Source organism: Oncorhynchus masou, chromosome 32 (assembly GCF_036934945.1).
Source record: "Oncorhynchus masou masou isolate Uvic2021 chromosome 32, UVic_Omas_1.1, whole genome shotgun sequence".
NCBI classification, from domain to species: domain Eukaryota; kingdom Metazoa; phylum Chordata; class Actinopteri; order Salmoniformes; family Salmonidae; genus Oncorhynchus; species Oncorhynchus masou.
In genome coordinates, this window is record NC_088243.1 from 30,075,994 (window position 1) to 30,088,035 (window position 12,042).

The following is a 12,042-nucleotide window of genomic DNA, read 5'->3' on the forward strand; positions in this document are numbered from 1 at the left end:
GGGTTATCCTCTATTGTCATGCTCCAACAGGGAAGATATGGGGTGTACTGTACTCCATACACTCCATGTAGCTTTTTGTTCATAAGACCAATGCATTGTTGCTGGGGGGGAAAACGTAAATAAAGGTAATAATCTAGAACCTAATAATAATCTATAAGGATTCCTGGAAGCTAAGTGGAAGCCTGTACTGTCGCTACATCATACATACCAAACCTGCATCTGGGTCTGCAGGCATCACTACAAAGATACAATTGAACAAAATATCTTTAATAGATATAAACATTTTTACACATCACAGCTCAAAGGAAACACCATCACATGCTGTAATACATGTCAAGAAGGAAGGTGCAAATTATGATGAGCGTCAGAATCCTTTGATATATATATACAGGTTGTACAGAATGGGAACCAAAGGGGAAGCGTGGGGGTTTTAATAGTACAACTGACTGTAGCCGTGGAGGGTCTACCAAGTTACTTACTAATAGACTTCGATGACTGTAGCTGGCATTTCAGGATTTACATAAAAATCGTTATATGTCATGATTTCATCGACAGAGAGTAGAACAGGATGAAATACATGTGGCACCAGGGGCTTTGTAACATGCTGTGGATCAGGTATAGAACGTATTTCCATGTAATGACATGTTATCATCACTAGGTGGCACTGTGGATCCAATACAGCAGGCAGGCGAGGATGGGACCATACCAATAATGAAATAGACCAAGTAGAATCAGTATCATCAGTTAGAAGTGAATTGAACAGTACGCCTGGTCTTCCAGTCATCCACCCAGTCAGTCCAGTTGTTTTTATATAATAACCAATAGTACATTCTGGAACTACTGTATCCAGTAAGCCCATCTTACCCTCCTGAAATGAGCCCAGTCCACAGAGTCATAGTGTGTAGTGGTAAAACAATATACGGTGTTTTGCAGTGGTAACATTTCTGCTCATATATATTTACAAAAGAAATTGTTGAACAGCTTTGGTTGATGAAGAATTTTGAAGCTTATTCTCGTCATTATGGCACCCATATTATTTCATTTGTATATTTTTTTACGTGGCAAGTTAAGTACTTTTCATCAGTTAACTAGCTGTAGTCATGTACAGTACTGTATGTGAGGTATACTTAACCCCCTATAACATGTTTTACATCCCTTTATGGAGGATCAATGGGAGAGGCATCACTGAGAGGCATCGACCATAATAGTACTAATATTAAACTATATCCAATACACAGTACACAGGCCAAGAGACTGCCTGTCATTTCCTTTCTAGAATTGTACTGAAAGGGACAAGTTCAATTCTTGGGGACAAGCGACAGCCCCGTCGTGTTTTTCCATAAATTGCTAACAAAATACCAGCTGGTCACTCAAACCTTCAATATGCAACTTGGACTTTCGCAATCTCTTAAATGTGCTGTGAACCTGTTAAGAAACAGGTAAAAGTATGTGTATGAACTGAATGCAACACACATTTCTGAACTGTTCCCTGCTGGGATTGTCTTAAATAACACACGACTGTCCTACAATGGACAATTTGTTCCACTGTGGAGAGGAGTACAGTATGAAGGAGCAGGATCTGAAGGACAAGGTCAACATGAGAAGGTTCCACAGCATAGCCCAGGGAAGTTAATACATCTCTGTCAGACATGCAGGGACATTACAGTATAGTGCCAGCAAATCCTAAAGAAAGGACTGCATGCTGGTCATCTCTGTCTCTCTATCTCCTCCTTTAAAACACCTCTCATTGAGTCGTTAGTGGTGGTGGTACTACAGATCCACTGTGTTGAAGAATAATGGCCGATCATGATGGGATCAACAGTTCATGTTGATCATACAGCATTTACATCCACTGTGAATCGGTCCATGTCAATAGCAGAATATCAGTTCTAATGAAGAAATCAAAGAAGCAAGTCTTGTGGTTCTGAGCCCCCATAGTGTGAATCAGTTTGAGTTTGAGTGTGTTGTGGTCACGTGTGTTCAGCTGTTCCTCTCAATAGCACATGGATCAGTCAGTTCATGTCGATGGTGTTGAACACCCACTCTGTGAACTTCTTGAGCTTGGCCGAGGCGCTGTACGACTCCTCCTGGAGCCGCTGGTTGTCCTCTCTCAGGCTCTGTATCTGGGCTTGCAAGGACACTTTGGCATCCTTCTCCTGGGGACACACAGGGAGTCATCATTAACACAGCGAGGAGTGGGAGGCTCTCATTACTCTCTAGTACTGTCCTCACACACAGGGAGTCATCATTTACATAGCGAGGAGTGGGAGGCTCTCATTACTCTCTAGTACTGTCCTCACACACATGGAGTCATCATTTACACAGCGAGGAGTGGGAGGCTCTCATTACTCTCTAGTACTGCCCTCACACACAGGGAGTCATCATTAACACAGAGAGGAGAGGGAGGCTCTCATTACTCTCTAGTACTGTCCTCACACACAGGGAGTCATAATTAACACAGAGAGGAGTGGGAGGCTCTCATTACTCTCTAGTACTGTCCTCACACACAGGGAGTCATCATTAACACAGCGAGGAGTGGGAGGCTCTCATTACTCTCTAGTATTGTCCTCACACACAGGGAGTCATCATTAACACAGAGAGTTGAGGGAGGCTCTCATTACTCTCTAGTACTGTCCTCACACACAGGGAGTCATAATTAACACAGAGAGGAGTGGGAGGCTCTCATTATTCTCTAGTACTGTCCTCACACACAGGGAGTCATCATTAACACAGCGAGGAGTGGGAGGCTCTCATTACTCTCTAGTACTGTCCTCACACACAGGGAGTCATAAAAATCAAATCAAATCAAATTTATTTGTCACATACACATGGTTAGCAGATGTTAATGCGAGTGTAGCGAAATGCTTGTGCTTCTAGTTCCGACAATGCAGTAATAACCAACAAGTAATCTAACTAACAATTCCTAAACTACTGTCTTATACACAGTGTAAGGGGATAAAGAATATGTACATAAGGATATATGAATGAGTGATGGTACAGAGCAGCATAGGCAAGATACAGTAGATGGTATCGAGTACAGTATATACATATGAGATGAGTATGTAAACAAAGTGGCATAGTTAAAGTGGCTAGTGATACATGTATTACATAAGGATGCAGTCGATGATATAGAGTACAGTATATACGTATGCATATGAGATGAATAATGTAGGGTAAGTAACATTATATAAGGTAGCATTGTTTAAAATGGCTAGTGATATATTTACATCATTTCCCATTCAATTCCCATTATTAAAGTGGCTGGAGTTGAGTCAGTGTCAGTTTGTTGGCAGCAGCCACTCAATGTCAGTGTGTTGGCAGCAACACACTAATTAACACAGAGAGGAGTGGGAGGCTCTCATTACTCTCTAGTACTGTCCTCACACACAGGGAGTCATCATTAACACAGCTAGGAGTGGGAGGCTCTCATTACTCTCTAATACTGTCCTCAGGAGATGTATACAGGGCAGCTATAACCAAAAGGCAGAGTAGTAAGTACCTGTGCCGAATGGGCACTACTGATATATGGAGAACTGGATCCACACTACACCCTTGTTTGACCTTTCCACACTGAGAAGGCTGCTCTTTCAACTGGTCTTTCTACTGTTCTAACCACTGTTAGGGAAAGGGCACCAGGTTTAGTAAGAAGTGAACAGTAGAGTAGAGATGGCTAGGCTAAGGCTTAGCTTCCGGTGCTGAAGACCTGGTTGTTTCTTGTCTCACCTTCTTTAGATCATCCTGCAGCAGCTTCACCATGGATTCCAGTTGGCTCACCTTCTCCATCAGACAAGCTGGGCTCTCACTGTGGGACAGGGGACACTGTTAACTACCATATTCTAAACTACAATAAGACTAGCATGACCTGGGGCATATTGGCTTAAAATAGTCAAGAGGTGTAGCAAGCCACAGCTTTAGAGCCTAGGAGTAGGGCCAGGAGTTTTTCATAATCATGTTGCCTGGCCAGGAAAAACCTGGCCCAAGTTTTAGGATAAGCTCCAGGCCCTACCTGTGTCTACAGAATTCTCTGGACGTGCATGGTATGTAGTAGGTAAGTGGGTCTTACCCAGGCGAGGTGTTTCTCTGTGGGGAAGCCTGGGGTTCGGCCTGCTGGGGGCTGGGGGCTGTGACCTCTGGGCTGGTGCTCCCATCATTAACGGATAACAGTCTCTGCACTGAAGATAGACAGAGAAAAACACAACAGTTACAGCTTCAGTTACAGCTCAGATTGACAACACACAGGAAAGAGACAGGGCACTGCTACCCTCTGGTTGGTAAAGATAGTAAATCTCCAGCTTACTTTGCCTACCCTCAAAGGCCTTGGCAGCATCCACCAGATTGGACCAGTCCAGAGCACGGTCAGCTCCAGAGTTAGGCAGGGGCATGAGGCATGGGTCCCCCAGCTGCTGTCTCCTACCCCCCTGGTCCTGGCTGGACGACTCACATAGATCACCTGCAGGGAAGAGGAGCGGGGGGGACGAGAGACAGCAGATTAGAACAGAGGAAGTGGAGACAGGTTTCAAATAAAGTACATAGTAAAAGATTACACATAACTTGTTTAGAGTAACCCATACTTAAGGACATAAGTATACACTGATACAGTCTATTGTCATGACGTTGGCCTGGGGGTAGGTTTATGACCGTCATAAATACCTCTTCCCCCCTTTTTTCTCTCTCTACCCTACTGATGTTACATTTGCAAACACCTTGGTTAACATAGGGATTCTGGGAACGTCAGAAGGTGGGGGGAAATGAACTATATTCTGGTAATCCGACCAATTGAACATATGCACTGGTACTTTATGAATATGATGTCAGTTCGGTTGTCATCTCAGACATTCTCATCAATGACAAGATGACAAACTCTACAGTGGAAAGTCTATACATCAGAGTTATCGGATTCACATGGAATTGTTGTTCAATTTAAATGTTTGAATATGAAATTATTTGTGATGGGATGAAATGTGATTTTAGCTTCTAAAATGTGAGATTTGGGTTTTCAAGAGTGAATTAGGCCCGACTCAGTGGCCCGCCCACGTGAAGAGATATAGGTTGTAAACTATGAAACACACCCCTTTCCTCCCTTCCTATATAAAGCCTTGACGACAATATAACCTCCTGTTCCGAGGACGTGAGGACGATGGTCCGATGTCAGAATGGTTCAGATAATAACTACAGAATGAAGCCAACATCAGCGTGAGCTTTGGTTGCGAATGGTATGAACTTTGAGCTCTTATTCACTACAGAAGTGATACCTCCTAGCCGTTGAGTTAGCAACAGCAGCTGCAAACGCAGGTTAGGAAGGAACAGACAGAGTATCCCGTCTACCAGACAACGACGTTACTACAACGTATCCAATTTACCAGAAGAGACATTATTCAAAGGACAAAGGACTCGGTTGGGCAACACGGTCTTCCATCTATCACCAAACTACTGAAGTGCAGCTTCACTACGACACTATGATAAACTGTGCTCCTCTAGTTTTAGATGGAGCCCATGTAGGATAAACAGGCATTGGCTTTACTCAAGGATTACTTTCAGGAAAATCAGAGGCTAACCCAGAGACTTGTGTGAGGGTTGTCGGGGTGGCGCGTGGCGGGCGGTGGGCGAGCGGGGTATGGTGGAGCAGCTGAAGAGCAGGTCGTTGGGTGTCTGTCTGTGCCCGCTGAACGCGGGCTCCCGCTGCCCGCTGTAGATGCTCTCATCTGACAGGGTCCTCTGCAAGGAGCGCCGGCTGGGAGGGGGGACGGGGAAAGAGGGCTGGAGAGAGTGAGGGGAGAGAGAGGAGCAATGTGAGGCTGCTGATTGACCCCATAAACTCAGCCTTTAGCCTTTAGCATGTTGACCAGTGTATGTGGCAAAGCAGGGGAGGGAGTTTGGATTCATCAAGCAAATACAGCATATCGACTACTCTGGAAGTTCCGTGGGAGTTCTCATCAATTTGACAATTATCATGGTAAAATGGATGATGGTGACATTGCCTGTTAACACAGAGCAGTGCTGCCCACTACCTTTTGGTCGTGGGAGGAGGGTGGGGGGCTGTCTAGGGTGATGAGTTTCTTCAGGTCCTCCTGCAGGCTAGACGTGGTGACCCGCTGGGGGGATTGGGCCCTGAGCTGAGCCCTGAGCTGGGGCTGGCCACCCAGCAACCCATCACTCTGGTGACGTCTGAGAAAGAGGGAGTGCAAAGACCAGCAGTGTTAGGTTGCAGTTCTCAGTTCAACCACACGGTGGGAGTGTTGTACTCGTTTATAAACAAAACATGAGCCACAACAAGTGGGAAAGGCATCTCCTCTCAGTTGACTCAGATCTCAAGTCTCTCTAACATCAACAATCTAGAACAGTAAGATTTGTTTCAATAGGGAAAGAACATCCTTTCACAACATGACTTACACCCCTCACAGTGTAATGGCCTCAGTGACGTGTCAATAAACACATGTATGTTCAACATTCCTCCTCTACTGCCCCCCATGCTTACTTGCGTGTTTTGCCAAAGTCCACAGAGTTGATGGTACCTCCAGGCTTCCTCCAGCCAATCAGGTACTTGGAGGTGGCTCCCTGGCGGGGGTAGAAGCTCTTGGGGCCTCCAGGGGAGAGGGAGGTCTGAGAGGTGGGGGATGTGGCAAGGGCTGACTCCTCCTGGGAGGAGCTGGGACTGCAGCCTGGACCCATGGGACTGCCAGACTGGCCCGAGCTCAGAGTACTGGTACGGAAAAACATGGATATGGGTTAGTATAGGTATATGTATACTAATGTATTCATAACTCACAGACACCATTACATCGGTGTTTCACTTCACATTTCTGGAATGCATCTATTTCTGCACTCTGCACTCATCTATGAACACATTTCTGTACAATATTTCAAAAACATATGGTAATTGTGACTACTTTCCCCACACGACATCTCCGATGTCTCCACATCTTGAGATGAGAATTTAAATTCATGAAGAAAAAGAAATAGGACAGAGTGTCCTTGGACTTCTTCCATGTTAACATTTCAAACAACATTTCTCCCCAGTTTGACATGAAAGCGAGCGTCTCCCTCCTCAGACATGCTGTGTGTACAATAAAACAGTCACTAGTCTGGTGGAGTTATTTCAGAGCCACAGAGGAGAGGCTGAAGAGAGGAGGAAACGCTCTGTTCACTCAAAGGAACTGTGGTTTAGGAGTGTTAACAGTGCTGAGCTCTCACATTCAGCATTCCACAGTGTTTCAAGTGCTCTTTCTCTCTGTGAGAACCTGGCTCACACACAAACAAGCACGCATACACACACAAACACACACACTCAGATACACACACGCATGTGCACAAACACACACACTCAGATACACACACGCATGTGCACACACACACACACACACACACACACACACACACACACACACACACACACACACACACACACACACACACACACACACACACACACAGCAGGTTGCTGCTTGCTACCTCTCACCACCAAACCGCAAGGCTTGGGAGTTTTCCATCTGGGACAATAGGGGATATATAAGGACTATAAAGCATCACTGTCTGCTTAATGAAACATTGACACATGAGAGGAAATGCATTGGCTGCATAAAGAGCAGACTGTAATAGAACTCTAGTGTCCCACATGAAAAACTACTACAGTTTACTATACAATACTACAGTACTTACTATAGAATTCTGTAGTATACTATATTACACACTGTAGCAGTGTTGTTGTGCTCGAGACCAGTCTCGAGACCACATATTGAGTGCCTCGGGTCTTGTTTCAATGTCGGATACATTTGTACTCGGTCTTGACTCGGTCTCGGACAGTGAGGACTGTTAATTTCTTCCCGAGACCAGCAGAGTAAAAATCTCATAATTATCAGCTTCCATTCAGTCAGCACATAAAACTGCTTCGCCAGGCCAAAAATATACAGTGGGGCAAAAACGTATTTAGTCAGCCACCAATTGTGCAAGTTCTCCCACTTAAAAAGATGAGAGAGGCCTGTAATTTTCATCATAGGTACACTTCAACAGACAAAATGAGACAAAATGAGAAATAAAATTCAGAAAATAACATGTTGTAGGATTTTTTATGAACTTATTTGCAAATTATGGTGGAAAATAAGTATTTGATCACCTACAAACAAGCAAGATTTCTGGCTCTCACAGACCTGTAACTTCTTCTTTAAGAGGCTCCTTTGTCCTCCACTCGTTACCTGTATTAATGGCACCTGTTTCAGTATCAGTATAAAAGACACCTGTCCACAACCTCAAACAGTCACACTCCAAACTCCACTATGGCCAAGACCAAAGAGCTGTCAAAAGACACCAGAAATGAAATTGTAGACCTGCACCAGGCTGGGAAGACTGCAATAGGTAAGCAGCTTGGTTTGAAGAAATCAACTGTGGAAGCAATTATTAGGAAATGGAAGACATTCAAGACCACTGATAATCTCCCTCGATCTGGGGCTCCACGCAAGATCTCACCCCGTGGGGTCAAAATGATCACAAGAACGGTGAGCAAAAATCCCAGAACCACACGGGGGGACCTATAGTGAATGACCTGCAGAGAGCTGGGACCAAAGTAACAGAGCCTACCATCAGTAACACACTACGCCGCCAGGGACTCAAATCCTGCAGTGCCAGGCGTGTCCCCCTGCTTAAGCCAGTACATGTCCAGGCCCATCTGAAGTTTGCTAGAGAGCATTTGGATGATAAAGAAGAAGATTGGGAGAATGTCATATGGTCAGATGAAACCAAAATAGAACTTTTTGGTAAAAACTCAACTCATCGTGTTTGGAGGACAACGAATGCTGAGTTGCATCCAAAGAACACCATACCTACTGCGAAGCATGGGGTGGAAACATCATGCTTTGGGGCTGTTTTTCTGCAAAGGGACCAGAACGACTGATCCGTGTAAAGGAAAGATTTAATGGGGCCATGTATCGTGAGATTCCATCAGCAAGGGCATTGAAGATGAAAGGTGGCTGGGTCTTTCAGCATGACAATGATCCCAAACACACCGCCGGGGAATGAAGGAGTGGCTTCGTAAGAAGCATTTCAAGGTCCTGGAGTGGCCTAGCCAGTCTCCAGATCTCAACCCCATAGAAAATCTTTGGAGGGAGTTGAAAGTCCGTGTTGCCCAGCAACAGCCCCAAAACATCACTGCTCTAGAGGAGATCTGCATGGAGGAATGGGCCAAAATACCAGCAACAGTGTGTGAAAACCTTGTGAGGACTTACAGAAAACGTCTGACCTCTGTCATTGCCAACAAAGGGTATATAACAAAGTATTGAGATAAACTTTTGTTATTGACCAAATACTTATTTTCCACCATAATTTGCAAATAAATTCATTAAAAATCCTACAATGTCATTTTCTGGATTTTTTTCTCTCATGTTTGTCTGTCATAGTTGAAGTGTACCAATGATGAAAATTACAGGCCTCTCTCATCTTTTTAAGTGGGAGAACTTGCACAATTGGTGGCTGACTAAATACTTTTTTGCCCCACTATATATACACTCCTTTCTTGAAACATTATTTCAACAGCCTATATCTATTATAGACATGTTTGTACAGTGGCAAACCTATAGGTCTTCAGTGTGTGACTAGTTTGTGATTCTGAAAGGACAGCAACCGTAATACCAACACACTCATGTAGGAGAGTGCATAAAGGGCCAGTGTTGTAGTGGAGGGTATATGCAGGTATATACTGTAATACCAACACACTCATGTAGGAGAGTGCAGAAAGGGCCAGTGTTGTAGTGGAGGGTATATGCAGGTATATACTGTAATACCAACACTCATGTAAGAGAGTGCAGAAAGGGCCAGTGTTGTAGTGGAGGGTATATGCAGGTATATACTGTAATACCAACACACTCATGTAGGAGAGTGCAGAAAGGGCCAGTGTTGTAGTGGAGGGTATATGCAGGTATATACTGTAATACCAACACTCATGTAGGAGAGTGCAGAAAGGGCCAGTGTTGTAGTGGAGGGTATATGCAGGTATATACTGTAATACCAACACACTCATGTAGGAGAGTGCAGAAAGGGCCAGTGTTGTAGTGGAGGGTATATGCAGGTATATACTGTAATACCAACACTCATGTAGGAGAGTGCAGAAAGGGCCAGTGTTGTAGTGGAGGGTATATGCAGGTATATACTGTAATACCAACACTCATGTAGGAGAGTGCAGAAAGGGCCAGTGTTGTAGTGGAGGGTATATGCAGGTATATACTGTAATACCAACACACTCATGTAGGAGAGTGCAGAAAGGGCCAGTGTTGTAGTGGAGGGTATATGCAGGTATATACTGTAATACCAACACACTCATGTAGGAGAGTGCAGAAAGGGCCAGTGTTGTAGTGGAGGGTATATGCAGGTATATACTGTAATACCAACACTCATGTAGGAGAGTGCAGAAAGGGCCAGTGTTGTAGTGGAGGGTATATGCAGGTATATACTGTAATACCAACACTCATGTAGGAGAGTGCAGAAAGGGCCAGTGTTGTAGTGGAGGGTATATGCAGGTATATACTGTAATACCAACACACTCATGTAGGAGAGTGCAGAAAGGGCCAGTGTTGTAGTGGAGGGTATATGCAGGTATATACTGTAATACCAACACACTCATGTAGGAGAGTGCAGAAAGGGCCAGTGTTGTAGTGGAGGGTATATGCAGGTATATACTGTAATACCAACACACTCATGTAGGAGAGTGCAGAAAGGGCCAGTGTTGTAGTGGAGGGTATATGCAGGTATATACTGTAATACCAACACTCATGTAGGAGAGTGCAGAAAGGGCCAGTGTTGTAGTGGAGGGTATATGCAGGTATATACTGTAATACCAACACTCATGTAGGAGAGTGCAGAAAGGGCCAGTGTTGTAGTGGAGGGTATATGCAGGTATATACTGTAATACCAACACACTCATGTAGGAGAGTGCAGAAAGGGCCAGTGTTGTAGTGGAGGGTATATGCAGGTATATACTGTAATACCAACACTCATGTAGGAGAGTGCATAAAGGGCCAGTGTTGTAGTGGAGGGTATATGCAGGTATATACTGTAATACCAACACTCATGTAGGAGAGTGCAGAAAGGGCCAGTGTTGTAGTGGAGGGTATATGCAGGTATATACTGTAATACCAACACTCATGTAGGAGAGTGCAGAAAGGGCCAGTGTTGTAGTGGAGGGTATATGCAGGTATATACTGCAATACCAACACTCATGTAGGAGAGTGCAGAAAGGGCCAGTGTTGTAGTGGAGGGTATATGCAGGTATATACTGTAATACCAACACTCATGTAAAGAGTGCAGAAAGGGCCAGTGTTGTAGTGGAGGGTATATGCAGGTATATACTGCAATACCAACACTCATGTAGGAGAGTGCAGAAAGGGCCAGTGTTGTAGTGGAGGGTATATGCAGGTATATACTGTAATACCAACACACTCATGTAGGAGAGTGCAGAAAGGGCCAGTGTTGTAGTGGAGGGTATATGCAGGTATATACTGCAATACCAACACTCATGTAGGAGAGTGCAGAAAGGGCCAGTGTTGTAGTGGAGGGTATATGCAGGTATATACTGTAATACCAACACACTCATGTAGGAGAGTGCAGAAAGGGCCAGTGTTGTAGTGGAGGGTATATGCAGGTATATACTGTAATACCAACACTCATGTAGGAGAGTGCAGAAAGGGCCAGTGTTGTAGTGGAGGGTATATGCAGGTATATACTGTAATACCAACACACTCATGTAGGAGAGTTCAGAAAGGGCCAGTGTTGTAGTGGAGGGTATATGCAGGTATATACTGTAATACCAACACACTCATGTAGGAGAGTGCAGAAAGGGCCAGTGTTGTAGTGGAGGGTATATGCAGGTATATACTGTAATACCAACACTCATGTAGGAGAGTGCATAAAGGGCCAGTGTTGTAGTGGAGGGTATATGCAGGTATATACTGTAATACCAACACTCATGTAGGAGAGTGCATAAAGGGCCAGTGTTGTAGTGGAGGGTATATGCAGGTATATACTGTAATACCAACACTCATGTAGGAGAGTGCAGAAAGG

General features: G+C 44.5%; 1 protein-coding gene across 1 annotated transcript in view; it reads right to left on the minus strand.

The window, feature by feature from the left end:
* Positions 1-246: 246 nt before the first annotated feature.
* The window catches only part of LOC135525894 (signal-induced proliferation-associated 1-like protein 1), a 90,331-nt gene continuing 78,535 nt past the window's right edge, over positions 247-12,042 (minus strand). Inside the window, 7 exon segments of the mRNA XM_064953855.1 lie at positions 247-2,156; positions 3,724-3,802; positions 4,064-4,172; positions 4,307-4,450; positions 5,556-5,757; positions 6,009-6,165; positions 6,476-6,700. Coding sequence (XP_064809927.1) covers positions 2,013-2,156; positions 3,724-3,802; positions 4,064-4,172; positions 4,307-4,450; positions 5,556-5,757; positions 6,009-6,165; positions 6,476-6,700 — 1,060 coding nt within the window. The 3' untranslated portion in view covers positions 247-2,012.